Here is a 15,614-nt window from a genome sequence, read left to right as displayed (position 1 = left end):
CGATTCCTGGGCATGGGCAGTGCGACCTCAGGGGCACTCCGGAGTCTTGTAGAACCTGGCAGCTCCTTGGGGGGGCTCCCTGGCTCAGTAATTTCCAAAGGCCGCCTGCCTGGTATCTGGTGTGATGCTCTGGACAGCGTATGATGAACCCTGAGCGTACAAAGTTGGAAAAACTCTTCTCTCAGGGAAAGCCTCTCTGCAGGATACAGCACCCACCAGTGGCTGGTGCACGCTTGGGCAGCCGAGAACCATAAACCTCACCCACTGTGCTCTGGACCGAACACCGGCTGTGCTAAGGAAGTGGACTGGAGCTGGGAGAAGCTACTGTCTTTAGTCTTCCCTAGAGAGAAGGGGACGTGGAAAGAGTAGGAGGAAAAAGGGATAGAGAATCAGACAGAAAATGTGTTATTGCCTCTCTATAAATCCCTGGTACACCTTGAGCACTGCAGGCAGATGAGGTCACCTCATCTCCAAAAAGCTGTCTGGGCATCGGAAAAGGTTCAGAAAAGTGTAACCAAGATGCTGAGAGGTTTGGAACGGCTACCCTGTGAAGAGAGATTAAAAAGACTGGGACTTTTCCTCTTAGAAAAGAGGAGACTAAGGAGAGATCGGATAGAGGGCTATAAAAACATGAGTGGTGTGGAGAAAGTGAATAAGGAAAAGGTATTTACGTGGTCCCATAACATAAGAACGAGGGGTCACCAAAGGAAATGAATAGGCAGAAGATTTAAAGCGAACAAAAGGATTTTTTTTCTTCACGCAGCGCACAGGCAACCTGTGGAACTCCTTGCCAGAGGATGTTGTGAAGACCGGGACTTTAACAGGGTTCAAAAAAGAACTAGCTAAATTCATGGAGGACAGGTCCATCAAAGGCTGTTAGCCAGGGTGGGTCAGAGTGGTGTCCCTAGCCTCTGTCAAGAGCTGGGAATGGGCGATGGGGAGGGATCGCTTGATGATGCCCTGTTCTGTTCACGCCCTCTGGGGCACCTGGCATGGGCTACTGTCAGAGGACAGGACACTGGGCTGTACGTGGACCTGTGGTCTGACCCTGCATGGCCGTTCTTATGTTCTAATTGCTCTAGGAATAGTTTGGGGGCAGGTCTCTGGCCAGTGTTAGACAATCAGACCAGAGGATCCCAAATGATTCTTCCAGACCTGGGAATCTCTGAAAATTCCCAAACAGGGTGACGTGCGCGTAAGGGGACCCATGGGGTTTGAAAAGGACTTGCAGTAGCTCCCAGAGTCGCACTTTCCAAGGGGCCAATGTGCCTAACGCAGGCCGGAGAACGTCACCAAAACACTTCTGAGGGCTGAGCATTTAGGGAAACCATCCCGTCTTCACCGAAACATTGACAGGGATGGGGAACATACTGTGCCCTGGACCCATTGTTCCAGCGGCTCGTGCCTCACTGTGAAATGTAGCAGTTGTTTCCAATTCCAGTGTCTCTAGCTTTGACTTCTAGCCACTGGAGCGTGTTCTACCCTCCTCGCTGGGCGGAAGAGCCCAGTGGTAAATATTTGTTAACCAGGCAGCTGCTTGCAGCCTCTAATCAAATCTCCCCAGAACCGTCTCTTTGAGATGCTAAATCGCCTCACCCTCACAGCCAGGTTGTCTAACCCTTTCACTAGTCTCGTGGCTCTTCCCTGCACCCTCTCCAATTTATCAACCTCCTCCCCGAATTATGGGCGCCTGCCTAGGGACCAGACATGCCAGCCGCTTCTGGGAGCTGCACGGAGCCAGGGCAACCGCCGACCGGAGCCAAGCGCCACCCTGCCCCCAAATCTCCTGCCCCAGTTTGGTACCCCAGCCTGGAGCTGGCTCCTGCATCCCAAACCCCTTTGGTACCCCAGAACCCTCCACCCCAGCCCCACCCCAGAGCCTGCACCCCCAACTGGAGCCCTCACCCCCCCACACACACTTTCCCCAACCTAGTGAAAGTGGGTGGGGAAGGGCAATTGACCACGGGAGTGGATGGGGGTGGGGCTTCATAGAAGGGGCGGGGCTTCAGGCAGGGGGCGGAGCAAAAGTGTTCAGTTTTGTGTAATTAGAAAGTTGGCCGCCCTACCTGTCAGCAGGATACTGGAGAAGGTGCAAGAGCTGCTGGTGGCTTGGGGAGACTGTACCAGTTTCAGGGCCTGGGCACCCCCAATTCCCACCACCAAGAGTGTTGCCACCCACCAGCGTGAGCCTAGCGCGATGGTGCCCAGCCCCTGCAAGCTAAGGGCCAGTCGCAGCAGTCTGGCAAACAACCAGCTGGGGGAGCTTGCCCATCTCTGTGCCTCTGGGATTTCCTTTAATCCAGGGGTCTCCCACCCTTTTACACCCAAGATCACTTTTTAAATGTCTGGGCAAGCCAGGATCTACCCTATCCCTTCCCTGAGGCCCCGCCCCTTCCCTGAGGCCCTGCCCACTCCAAACCTTTCCGCGCACTCCCCGTTGCTAATGGAAACTCACCCTTAATTACATAATTACGCCCGAGCCATTTTGCTAGAGCTGCAGCTGGGGAGAAGGGCTTAATTTCAATTATTCAACAGATGAAGCGTTTTAACTTTCTCACGTTAGTTGAGCAAACTTCATGCGAAATGAAGTAAAATATCATGTGCAACACAAAAGGCTTCCACGTTTTCTTTATTGATGGAGGGGGGAACCTTGTTTTGGTCGGGGGCCACTGACCCACAGAAAAATCAGTTGGGGACCACACACCTGAGAAGCAAAAAAACTCCTCCCCAAACCTCCAACCCTACTGATGTGGCCCCAACTGACACACCCCACTCCTCTGGCACGCCAGCCCCCAGAGGGTAGGGGAAGGGACAGGGGGTACAGAAGTTCAGGGCTTCTCATAGGCCAGATTTACTTTTGGGGGGTCTCAGAGTTAGTGGCTGTTGTGGACCCCCTTAGGCTCTGGGGTGGGGACAAAAACGAGGGGCTCAGTGTGCAGGAGAGGGCTACCAGGGGGAGGGACAGGGATGTAGGATCTGGGTGGGAGGGGAACAGTGCGGCGTAGCCCTGTCCCCAGTGCGCCACATGTGCCAACCGCCCAGCCCTCTCCCCGAGCAGGAGACAAGAGCAGGGACACATGCATGTGTCTGCCCGCGTGCCTCTTCCCACCCCTCTCCCCCAGCTGGCAAGTAAACAGAGGGGCAGCCACCTGGGCAGCTAGAGAGTGGTGCAGTTTCGTGGGCTGCAGCTTTCAGGCTGCACCATGGTCCAGCTGGGCTGGATCAAAGAACGGCAGCCACCCAGCCAGTAGCCACATGGCCAGAAGGCCGAGCAGCTACCCCTCTTTGATCCAGCACAGCTGGAGCGTGGCACAGCCTCAGCGGGCTGAATGTCCTGGCCAGCTGGGCTGGAGCAAACGGGCAGCCACCCAGCCAGCTAGCCACGATTGACCCCTAGGGGTGCCGCAATCAACCAGTCGATCGTGATGGACCCGTTGGTGACCATCGCTTTAACCCTTTCAGATTCCACCCCTCCAGCAGGGCTCTGCCCCACGCACTGAGCCTGATGTTGGATCTGCTTTTGTCTGTGCCAGCCAGTTGCTAACATGCCTCAGAGCCACACAGCCACGAATGGGGAAGAACTGACAGGAACTCTGGCCTGGTAAATGGCCTTCTCTAGCCACGCATTGGTGCTGCCACTGGACTGCAGGGCATCCGAGTGCCTTTCCCGGGAGGGTGGCAATACATCTATTCGTGGACTCCACATACAGCCGCTTTTTGGCTCCCTTCTGTTGGGCCTCTGGGAAGGCGTGAGTCCCCCTGCTGGCCTGTATTGGCCATGCTGTTTCTTTGATGAGGCAATGACTGTCCAAAGCCAACAGCCCATCCCCATGCTAGCAAAGTGCAAGAGGGGTTCTCTGAAGGCAGGAGCGAGCCAGGTGCGAACCCCACTCACACTGGGGAAGCCTGCATGTGAAACCTCCTTAGTCTCTGTTGTCAAGTGTCTCCGGGGCATGTAAGCACGGCCCATTGCTTGGATCCTGCTGGAGCCTTCTAACATCTTGGGAGCTTCCAAAGGAAAGCCAAGTGTGCCCGGAAAATCTTTCCTAGTCTTTCCATCCTTTCCTATTCTCTGCGTGTGAATGTGTTTAGGGGGCTTGATGCGCGATAGGTGAAATTTGAGGAGCAAGAGAGAGAAAAAAAACCTCATTTCTATTCACCCTGCATCTGCTGAAAAGAAACTGGAAGGGAAATAAAGAGACACTGTATTCTCGCCCCCCCCCCCCCACCTTTCTGAAGGAGCAACTGGCTCAGGCTTTCAATCAGAGATGTAATCACAGCCTCCAAACCTTGAGCACTCTGGTACCCATAATACCTGAGTGGGAGCTTCTTGGGTCTCCTAAGATAAGGCCAGCCTAGCTTATATGAGCATCAAGGAAAGCCAGTGGTGTTGGTGATTCCAGGGGTAGCTTCACCATGATGCTGTGGAGATTCCGTACCATCAGCTGAATGCCAAGGGGTGCTGCCTTTGGATGAGCCATAACACAGAAATCCTGGTCTGTATTCCACTAGTGCCCAGAACCCCTGGACGACCCACCGCGCCAGGTGCTGTACAAACCCAGCACAGTGAGTGGGCAGTCCCTGCCCCAAGGAGCACTCAAAACGGACAACGTTCAGGAACTAACCCACATGAGCAACGTGGTTGGTGCGAGGTGAAAACCCAGAGCCAGCAGGATGTGCAAGGTAAGCGCCCTGCGGCCAAGCCAGCTGGAGTCAGCACTGACCGTGTCTAGCTACTACAGTAAAACTCAAATGCCTTTTCTCAGCTGTGTTACTGCCAGATGGCTCAGGCCCATTTGTCACTTAGAGGTAAAAACCACACCTTGTTTAGCCATCAAGGCAAGACCATGGGGGTGGGGGCAGGAGTGGAGGCAGATAGTAAGGGATTTTCAAGGAGTGTACAGTTAGCAAAACCCATCTCTTTGGGGATTCAGTACCCAACCCTGTAGAATACTGAGCCATCCCTGGAGATATTTAAGAGCAGGTTAGACACCTGTCAGGCTGGTCTAGAGATGATGTTTGGCCCTGCCATGAGGGCAGGGGACTGGACTCGATGACCTCTTGAGGTCCCTTCCAGTCCTAAGATCTTTGTAAGGGCAGGGGTGGTCCAAGGCTCAAAAGAACTAGAGGACACCAAATGAAGTTAAAGGGTAGCAGGTTTAAAACTAATAAAAGAAAGTTCTTCACACAGCGTGTAGTCAACCTGTGGAACTCCTTGCCAGAGGAGGCTGTGAAGGCTAGGACTATAATAGAGTTTAAAAAGAAGCTAGATAATTTCATGGAGGTTAGGTCCATAAAAGGCTATTAGCCAGGGGATAAAATGGTGTCCTTGGCCTCTGTTTGTCAGAGGCTGGAGAGGGATGGCAGGAGACAAATCGCTTGATCATTGTCTTCGGTCCACCCTCTCTGGGGCACCTGGTGCTGGCCACTGTCGGCAGACAGGATCCTGGGCTAGATGGACCTTTGGTCTGACCCGGTACAGCCGTTCTTATGTATTAACATTACTGGGGATCAAAAGAAAAAGGCTGCAGAAAGGATTTCTAGAGTAGAACAAACTTTTTTTAATTGAAAAAATAAACACAGCTTTGTAATATTTTTACAAAGAGAAACATATTTACAGGGGGGGGGGGGCAGGGGAACAGCCCTACCCCCAGCCCAAGCCACAGCTATGTACAAAACGTTACAGACCAGAGCTGCTCACACCACCCGGGTCTCCAATTACCAGCAGGTGCCCCACGTGGCTCACAGCCCGCGTGTGCGTTCAAGCCACCGCCCGCTCCCGCTTTCCACGCGAGTCCCTAGGCCACGCAGAAAGCGCTCGGCCAGCGGCTTGCGGAGAGCGGCGCGTTCACACGCGGGCGTGGTTGCTGGAGGCCGGCGTGAGGCCGGGAGCTGGCCCAAGCGCTCGGCTGCCCGGCTGGCGAGCGCTGTCCACCGCCCGCGGTGCTGAAACGGTGTCGCGTCGTATCGCTCGCCTCAGTCCACTCCGGAGCTCCTGGCGGCAGCGATCGATCGCCGGAGGAAGCCAGCCCAGCCCTTGGCCGCTGCCACCCACGAGCCGCGGGGTCCCCAGGCGGAGACCCTCAGCAAGGCGCGCCCCCCGAGAGCGCCCTGAGGCCGGGCTCGGCGCCGGGCTCCAGCGGGTCCCAGAAGGAGAGCCCCAGCGCGTAGAACCCCAGGCCCTTGAGCTTCTCCTCCGTCCGCGCCTTCTGCTTCAGGTGCACCTTCCCGTGCCGCTTCTTCTCGTCGCTGCGGGCGAAGCGGCGGCCGCACACGTCGCAGGAGAAGGGCTTCTCGCCCGTGTGCGTGCGCACGTGGGTGGTGAGGTGGTCGCTGCGGCTGAAGTTGCGCAGGCAGATGCGGCACTGGAAGGGCTTGTGACCGGTGTGGATGCGCAGGTGCCGGTTGAGCTCGTCGGAGCGGGCGAAGCGCCGGATGCAGCTCTCCACCGGGCAGGTGAAGGCTTTCTCGTGCGGCTTGGGGCAGAAGCACTTGGAGGAGCACTTGCTGCGCCGGGGCCGGCGCTTCGGCTCGGGCAGGAGGGCGGAGAGGGCCGGGGAGGGCCGGGCCAGGAAGTCCGCTTGGGGCGGCGGCAAAAGCTCGCCGGGGCCCATCAGGACCTCAGCCCCGGAGGGCTCGAACTCCTGGATCAAGGCGGCCGGCAGGGGCTGGGTCTTGGCCTCCCCGAAGTCGCCGCCAAGAGTCGGGAAACTTTCGGGCTCGCAGGCGAAGCCCAGGCTGGCGCTGAAGGGGCCCGAGGCCTCGGCCAGGCTGCGGAGCTCGGCCTGGCAGCTGACCGACAAGGCGTGCTCCAGCTTGGAGCCCAGCGGGTGGAACAGCGCCTGGCTACTCTCCGGGGGCGGGAAGGGCTCGTGGGGCTGGTAGCCCGCGGGCAAGTAGCCCGGCGGGGCGGCGAGGGACTCCCACTGGGAGCAGGGCGCTTTGAACTTGTCCAGCGCCGGGGAGAGGGGCGGGAGCTTGAGCTCCGGCTTGGCCTCGTAGAGGCACTGCGAGGCGCTGCCGAGGGGCGAGGCTGGGCCGGGCTCCAGCGGGGCGAAGTCGGAGTAGCCCTGCTCCGCCAGGGGCGGCTGCCCCGAGACGTTCAGCTCCGGCGGGCAGGCGGAGTACAGGTCCAGGGGGCTCGGGAGCGCCTCGGGGGCCGAGTAGAGCGAGTCCGGGGGGCGCGGGGGCCCGTCGGGGGCCGGGAAAGGCGAGAGGCCCAGGATGCCCGACATCAGGCTGAAGAGCGACTCCTGGTCCAGGGGATGCTCCGGCGCCGTCTGGATGAAGAAGCTGCCGGTGTAGCTGAGAGCCGGGGCGGGCGGGCTGCCCAGGAAGAAGCGATCGGCGGTGTCAGCGCCCAGGGCGGCCCTCAGGAGCTCACCTGGGGATGGAGAGAGGCACAGCGGACCGGTCAAGAACGGAGCGAGAGGGGCCCAGGCCTGCAGACCGCCTCCCCTCCCCCGCCCCCGGGGGTTATATAACAGCCCCAGGCTCTGCCCCAGCCCCATCCCACCCTCCGGGAGCTCTGCCCCGCTGCCCTGCAGCCAGCTCGATTCACGGCCCGGGGCCTCTCTCGCGTGGAAACCGGCCCCCCCAGCGCTGCTCAGCGGGGGTCTCTTACCTCCGAGGAAATCGGCCTCCGGCTGCGGCCCCTCCACAAGTTGCTGCTCCTGCGGGCCCGAGCCCGGGGGCTCGCCAGCCTTGAGCTCGCAGCCCTCCTGGTACTTGGCGTAGAGCGAGTCCTGGCAGGAGAAATCCATCAGGTTCAACATCGCCGGGCGCAGGGGTGGCGGGGCAGGGAGGAGGCGCAAAGGGGCGGGGGGGGGGGGGTGTCCCCAGCTCGCCAGCCCCGCTGCCTGGCTCCGGCTCGCAGCTCCAGCCCCTGCGCCCGGGGGTGGCTCGCTTCCCGGCCCGTGCCCGGCTGCCGCGCCGAGCCTGTGCGGTTCCAGCGGCTCCCAGCGCTGCGGCGGCTTTTATACCCGCGGGAGGGCTGCCCGTGGCCTTCCGCCGCGCAGCGCCGCTTCCTTTTCTGGAGTCCCCCGGGAGGCGGGCGGTGACGTAAATGCCCTTATATGGACTCAGGATGTAGGCTAGGGAGCCCCAATAAGGAAATCTCTCCTGGTGACGTCGGACCATCTCTCTCCCCCCCCCCTTTTGCTTTCCCGGCCTGGCAATAAGAGCAGCCAGGCCCGGGCGCTGCGGCTGGATGCAGCCCCCCAGCCCCCACCCCGGGCAAGGGAGAGGGGCGAGCCGAGAGCCCAGCGCGCCAGCCCCCCCTCCCCCCCCGGCCCAGGGCGATTCTCCCGCAGCTGGGGCAGCTGGAGCCGGGATTCCCTGGGTGAGGCCGTGGGTCCCAGCGTGATCCCCACGGGCGGGGCACGGTGGCTGGGCCTCCTGGCTCCGCTAGGGGTCGGAGGCTGGGGGATCAGTGGGCCGGGAGAATCCCAGGGCGGCCGTGGCGTGTTTACACACACCGCTCCGGAGTCACGCCTCCCACCGCGCCGTTCACACGCACCCGCGGGACTCGCCAAACACGCCGCTCCGGATCGGGGCCCTTCCCGCTGCAGCCTTATGCAATGCCTGGCAGGCTTTGGCGTTGCCTGGCCTCCCACGCAGGGAGCTGTGAGACCAGATGTGTCCCCCCCCCCCCCAGCTCTCCCTGCCCCCCATGTGCCCTGCGGAATCATAGACACAGGGCTGGAAGAGATCTGGGGTGCAGGAACGGTTTGGGGGTCTGATTTCCCCACCCCCTGGGAGGGGGGGGGGCTTTGCCTGGCGTCCTGCAGTAGTGCAGGAGGGAGGGGGCTTGGCCCCCTCATTTGAGGAGCAGCTCACAAGCAGAGATCCCCCTGCACCTCAATGGGATCCTCAACTTGCTTTCACCCCCCAGCCCAGCCACACATAACCCATCTTGCCCCCCCCTCGGAAGTAGGTCTGGCTTCAGGAGGGGGCTGATCCAGAGGCTTTACCAGAAGATACCAGGGATAGTCACCCGGGCTGCCCCACATGTTGCACTGTGGGCACCTGTAGGCGGGGCCACTCTTCCTGCAGTCCCGCAGCACACAGGGCCCTGCTTTAGCTCCATTTTACAGATGGGGAAGTGGAGGAACTGCCCTGCAGTCACAGAGCCAGTCTCCAGCAAAGCAGGGGCCTGGCCTGAGGGCTAAGAGCCCCCTAGCCACTGGGCTGCCTGCCCTATACACCCTGATGAGATAGAAGGAACAGGAGAAGAAAGGACAAACAAAAGTATTTCTTCTTGCCACGCACAGTCAACCTGTGGAACTCCTTGCCAGGGGATGCTGTGAAGGGCAGGACTGAAACAGGGTTCAAAAAAGAGCTAGATAGATTCATGGAGGTTAGGTCCATCAATGTCTGTTAGCCAGGATGGGTAGGAATGGTGCCCCTAGCATCTGTGTGTCTGGAAATGGGTGACAGGAGAGGGATCAGGTGAGGATTCCCTGTTGTGATCCTTCCCTCTGGGGCACCTGGTGCTGGCCACTGTTGGCAGACGGGATACTGGGCTGGATGGACCATTGGTCTAACCCAGTACGGCCGTTCTTATGTTTTTATGGGCATTTTACTGCCCTAGTGGTGGAGCCCAAGCATCCAAACGCTTAGCTCCTATTTTTCTCTTGCTCCTGCAAATCCTTGTGCATGAAGCAGGCTGTGCGAGGTGTTTGCACTCCACTGGAAGCCAAGATGATGGGGCATCTGGGTGCCAAGCGGGTGAAGTATTAGGTATAAATCCTGGCATTGCTGGTACACATATGACAGGCTCCCTGCCTGCCCTCGCCTTCACTCGCAGGGTCAACGGGAGAAAGGCTTGTGTTTGGCGCAGGGCAGCTGGTAACAGAGAGGCCCCCAACTTGCTGGGATGCCTTGCATCACCCAGCACAGGATCACATCTAGACTCTCGGAGATGGTGTGTGCAGGATTCCTTCCCAGCTGACTCCCAGCACAGCTGTTGCGGTACCACGGGGCTCTGAGTGTCTCCTGCCAAACGGTGGTGTTTTCTGCTGCCACTGCCCAGGCAGATGTACCACACACATGGTGCCCCATAATGATAATGCAAAATGATTTCTCTTTCTATCTCACTGGAAGGTTGACCCGGCATTGCTTGGGTCCTTAGCTCAAGTAAGTTTCGTTTTTCTCCATGTAAATCATTGTTCTGGGGAGCAGAGGTTCAGGGAGCAGGGTGTCCCAGGGAGAGAAGACAACCTCAGCTCTCTGACACCACACAGCTTGGGGCCAGGTCAGAAGCACCTCTCCATGGCTGCTGCAGCTTCAGTAGGCACAGCTGTGGGAGGGGTGCATGTCCCACGGCTGGAGGACAGACAGACACACACAGAGACACTCTGAAATATATAGCAGAGAGCTGTCCCTTTCTCCACTCCTAGCCCCTGTTGGTCCAATGCAGTTATAGCTGTCCTGGTCCCCATCTCCAGCCCCTTGCTGCCCTCCTGTGGCCATTCTGCAGTATAACTCTCTCTCCTGCCCGACCCCCCCCCCTTTCCATTTTATCAGAAACAATTGAATACCAGGCACAGCCTGTCCTGGCACAACCAAGTCCTGGCCTTACTTCAAGTTATGATAAGAGGAAGCTGCCTAGCAAACGTGGTGGTCTTAGCTCATACCAGGAGGAGTTCTTGGACAAACAGACTCACAGATGTACAGACAGACAGGCAAACATTTCTACAATATACACTAGGAAGACAACAACCACCATTATCATCCCTGGCTCTTATCTAGTGTTTTTTTAAATCAGTGGCTCTCAAAGCACATGACAAAAGAAATCTGAATCGTTATTCTCATTTTATACATGAGAAAACTGAGGCACAGAATGGTGAGGTGAATACATCCAACAGCCTGGAATTTGATTATTTCTCATAAAATGGAAAGGGAGGGGTTGGGCAGGAGAGAGAGTTATACTGCAGAATGACCACAGGGGGGCAGCAGGGGGCTGGAGATGGGGACCAGGACAGCTATATAGTGTCAGAGCAAGACTTCTGGGTGAGGAAGTCCCTATCAGTGCTTGATGCCTGCAGCACATTTCCGACTGGGCTGTGTCTGGTGCAATGAACCCAGTACATGGACATTATCTACAGGCTGAGGCAGTGTTGCCGAATGGTTACACTGGGTGGTTGGAAACCAGGGCTTTGGAGTACAATTCCTGGCTCTTCCTGTGACTCACAGTGTTACCCTTGGGCAAGTACCTTTGAAAGTGCCTGAATGTGCTCACCCACTTTGCAGGGAAGTTGGTGACGTTCACGTTGGTGGAGCACGTTGAGCTCTTTGGCTGAACGTTCCTGTAAAAGCAGAGACGTGCGATGTTTGTGTAGTCGTTCAGCAGACATTGGGGCCTGATTCTGGATCCATTCTCCAGCCTGGTGTTGGGAGCGAGATGATGTAGGAGCAGGGCCGTCCTTACCGACACGCAGTTATGTAGGACTCCTGGAAACGTGGGGCACCACTAGGTCTTTGTGTCCACTCACCAGTGTTCCCTGCAAGCTGAGTGCTTGGGCAGCCACCCAGGAGACATTCAGATGCCGCTCAGCTGATTAGCAGAATGTCTACAGCTGGCAGTGTCTACTGGTGGAGCATGTCCACATGCGCCTGGGTGCACATAACAAAATTTATTCTGCACATGGGTGGAAAAAATTAGAGGGAATGTTGCCACCCACCCCAGATTTTCCTGTCCCTGGTCTGTGGCTCTGGTTCCTCCGGAGAAGATCTAGTTAACTTAGAAGTGAAAAAGCCTGACAGAGCAATTAGCAGAAGACTGACCCCGTGAAAGAGTCATTTCAGTGGTAATGGAGCCATTTAACAGGCATTTGCAAACCCAGGTATATGCTGTCAGTTTCTGAATTTACTGTGTTAGTGTATAGAGCCCTTGTTTAAAATTTGCTTTACAAATATTTCATTAATTGCTGAGGATTATAAAATCACATCTCTAAAAACTTACCCCCCTTGGCTGCCGTCGGACACAGGGGCATCAGTTTCATAGTACTGCGCAGGGCCCCGTAAATCCTAAGGCCAGCCCTAAAAAGGTAACGCATTTTAAATGAGACCTAAAAGCGAAATCCCAGATACTTGTGCTCACACCTGTAGGGCTGTTCGTGGCAGAGGCCTGGCCAACATTCCGCCTTCTTAATCGCGCATTTCCAGCTGGGCGCAGCCTTCTTCCTCACTTCCGCTAGGGAATCGCTGCATAGGGCCGCGTCATGCTGCTATCCCGCTGCCATTTCTCTCCCTGGAAGTGGGGAGTGCAGGTGATTTCTTCCCGCTCTGTAACAATTACTCAATAGCTACGTCTACACTGGCCCCATAAAACGGAATAGTCATGCAAAGCAGGTAAGTCAGAATAGGGAAATCCGCGGGGGATTTAAATATCCCCCGCGGATTTAAATAAACATGGCCGCTGCTTTTTTTCCGGCTTGGGGAAAAGCCGGAAAAAAGTGTCTAGACTGGCGCGATCCTCCGGAATAAAGCCCTTTTCCGGAGGATCTCTTATTCCTACTTGAAAGCGGTGGACATGTTTATTTAAATCCACTGGGGATATTTAAATCCCCCGTGGATTTCCCTATTCTGACTTACCTGCTTTGCATGACTTTTCCGGAATTAGGGGCCAGTGTAGACGTAGCCAATGTGTGTGGGTCTTTCAGGATGGAAGAGGTTTGGCAAACCACAGGCCGGGCTGGGCACATTTTAAAACCCAGCTGCAATAAAAGGAATGTGGTGGCTTCCCTCTATAAAAGTCCTCCAACTTTTCCAACCCATTGAGCATTGTATAACAGCCTCACACGGACTCCCCTCCCTGGGTGCTTTCCCCATCTCCTTGATGGTGTTTTCTCTCTGTAAGTTGATGGTCTTGTGGACCAATAACATGGACTCCATGGGGGTTCAATAGACCATGGTTATGTCTAAACGATGCTTTATTTTCGAAAGAGGATATGCACACTCCATGGGAATTGCATATCTTCTTCCAATCTCACTTTTGAAAGCGAGTCTTTCGAAAGTGAAAGTAGTCTGGGTGCAGTTTTTTCGCAAAAAAACCCCTTTTTCGAAAAACCCTTCCTTAAAAAATGAGGTTTACACATTTTTTTCAAAAGCGTTTTTTTCCCAAAACCCCCCGCATCCAGACTACTTTCACTTTTGAGAGACCTGCTTTCGAAAGTGAGATCGGAAAAAGAAGTTCCTGTGGAATTTGCATATCCTCTTTTGAAAATAAAACGTAGTCTAGACATAGCCCATATTTGAGGATCACTGTTCTAGGTTCTGTTCAATATCTTCATCAACCGTTTAGATATTGGCATAGAGAGGATGTTTATTGGGTTTGCAGATTTTACCAAGCTGGGAGGGGTTGCAAGTGCTTTGGAGGATAGGGTCATAATTCAAAATGATCCGGACAAACTGGAGAAGTTTAATAAGGACAAATGCAAAGTGCTCAACTTAGGAAGGAACGATCAGTCTCACACATACAGAATGGGAAGCGACTGTCTAGGAAGGAGTAGTGCAGAAAAGGATCTAGGGGTCAGAGTGGACCCCAAGCTAAATATGAGTCAGTGTGACACTGTTGCAAAAAAAGCAAACATGATTCTGGGATGCATTAACAGGAGTGTTGTGAGCAAGACACGAGAAGTCATTCTTCCACTCTATTCTGTGCTGAATAGGTCTCAATTGGAATATTGTGTCCAGTTCTAGGAACCACATTTAAAGAAAGATGTGGTGAAATTGGAGACGGTCCAGAGAAGAGCAACACAAATGATTAAAGATCTAGAGACATTAATCATTTGAACAGTTCCTCTATTACACCCCTACTCAGGCGTGTGGATTTTGGAGATGCAAGAGAGATGTAGCATCGCGGTTGTAACTTTCCAGCGTAGGCTCAGCCCTTTGTGAGGCCTTCGCTGTGTGGGAGACGTTATCAGATGCACAGGCATCGTTATACAGTAAGACTGTGTCTAGACTGGCCAGTTTTTCTGGAAAATCAGCCGCTTTTCCGGAAAAACTTGCCAGCTGTCTACACTGGCCGCTTGAATTTCCGCAAAAGCACTGACTTCCTACTGTAAGAAATCAGTACTTTTTGCGGAAATACTATGCTGCTCCCGTTCGGGCAAAAGTCCCTTTTGCGCAAAACATTTGCGCAAAAGGGTCAGTGTAGACAGCTCAGATTTGTTTTCCTCAACAAAGTCCCGATCACGAAAATGGTGATCGGGGCTTTTTTGCGCAAAAGTGCATCTAGATTGGCCACGGACACTTTTCCTCAAAAAGTGCTTTTGCAGAAAAGCGTCCGTGCCAATGTAGATGCTCTTTTCCGAAAATGCTTTTAATGGAAAACTTTTCCGTTAAAAGCATTTCCGGAAAATCATGCCAGTGTAGACGTAGCCTAATAGTCAGACTGCGAGTACTTTCTAATGTGCATCCCTCCCCTTGCAATTAGTCCTCTAGGGCCAAAGAAATATCCAGACAAAAGAGGGATAGGTCAGTGGTTTGAGCATTGGTTGGTAAAACCCAGGGTTGTGAGTTCAATTTTTGAGGGGGCCACTTAGGGATCTGGAGCAAATCTGTCAGGGATGGTACTTGGCCCAGCTGTGAGGGCAGAGGACTGGACTTGATGACCTCTCAAGGTCCCTTACAGCTCTGTGAGATGGGTATCTCTCTCTATATTATTATTATTAATAATAAGACAACACCCGTGTAACTGCACTGGTTTTAATTCATCTGGTCAGCTACACCGAAAACGTGCCTGCGTAGATCAGTGTTTCCCAAATGGTGCTTTGCGGAACCCTGAGGTTCTGAGAAGAGAAAGTAAAGTTTCTGTGAGAACTCAGAACCCCCCCCCCCGCCCCCATCTTAAAGAGACAGTTCTCCTTTTTTTTTTTTTTTGCTTGACCAATTTTCCTAGCTGGGTTCCTTGAAATTCTAAAAAAAAAGGGAAACACTGGTGTAGACTAAGCCTTAGCGCCGACATGCTTCAAGCCCGTGAATTGGCCCCTTGCAGTGTCTCTACAGTGATCTTCAATTTCACAGCTTGACAAAAGAAGAGTTGAGTGGCTGAGCAAGGAGCTAGGAGGGAGGGCCGTGCTTGTTTCAGTTTAGATAGCACAACCCCGGCCTTATAGGCTCTCCACACAGCTCACTAGAACCGTCTCCCAGCATGCACCAGGCACGCTCAATAAGCCAACCAGCCACACGTGGTGCTGGGAAGGGGCCTTAGGCAGCTGGCTCCTCTGTGGCTGAAGGAGCTGATGTGGAGCAGCTGGATGGCAGCTCGCTCTGGGGAAGGCTCCTGCAAACTGCCAAGAGAAACGCTGTGACCTGGAGCCCTTTTCTGCTCCCCCAGGCCCTGAGGTCAGTGCTGGGCCCTGGGGTCTCTGTGAGTGATGGGGGAAGTCTCTTTTCTATGGATACTTGCTTCTTTGGAACTTTGCAAATGAAGGCGAGTGTGTGTGTAAGGAGCCCCGAAGAAGGGGAAGCCGGGGTAGGGGCTGCAGGGGCCCCCTGGCCACCAAGGGGTGTTTGGGTCTTAGCCTCCCCCTACAGTGGCCCCTGCTTTGCAGGGGCAGGGACCAATGGTTGGTTCTGTTCTGCGGGTCACATTGCTCCAAAGG

The 15,614-nt window shown here is 55.2% G+C and overlaps 1 protein-coding gene across 1 annotated transcript; it reads right to left on the bottom strand.

Moving 5' to 3' along the window:
- Positions 1 to 5,557: 5,557 nt before the first annotated feature.
- EGR4 (early growth response 4) lies at positions 5,558 to 7,845 on the bottom strand. The gene is made up of 2 exons (XM_075929174.1): positions 7,625 to 7,845; positions 5,558 to 7,384 (listed from the first exon to the last, which is right to left on the bottom strand). The coding sequence occupies exons 1-2, from the start codon at positions 7,773 to 7,775 to the stop codon at positions 6,084 to 6,086; spliced, it is 1,452 nt and encodes a 483-aa protein (XP_075785289.1). The 5' UTR covers positions 7,776 to 7,845; the 3' UTR covers positions 5,558 to 6,083.
- Between the last annotated feature and the right edge of the window lie 7,769 nt (positions 7,846 to 15,614).

The sequence above is a fragment of the Pelodiscus sinensis genome, chromosome 5 (genome assembly GCF_049634645.1).
Source record: "Pelodiscus sinensis isolate JC-2024 chromosome 5, ASM4963464v1, whole genome shotgun sequence".
NCBI lineage: Eukaryota > Metazoa > Chordata > Testudines > Trionychidae > Pelodiscus > Pelodiscus sinensis.
The sequence above is the reverse complement of the archived record's forward strand: the minus strand, read 5'-3'. Positions and strand labels throughout refer to the sequence as shown.

Bases quoted from the DNA above. Each gene is read 5' to 3' on its own strand.
- EGR4 (XM_075929174.1), bottom strand. From the start codon at position 7,775: ATGTTGAACCTGATGGATTTCTCCTGCCAGGACTCGCTCTACGCCAAG. The intron at 7,385-7,624 runs GTAAGAGACCCC...CTCCATCCCCAG, and splicing joins GGAGGCCGATTTCCTCGGAG to GTGAGCTCCTGAGGGCCGCC.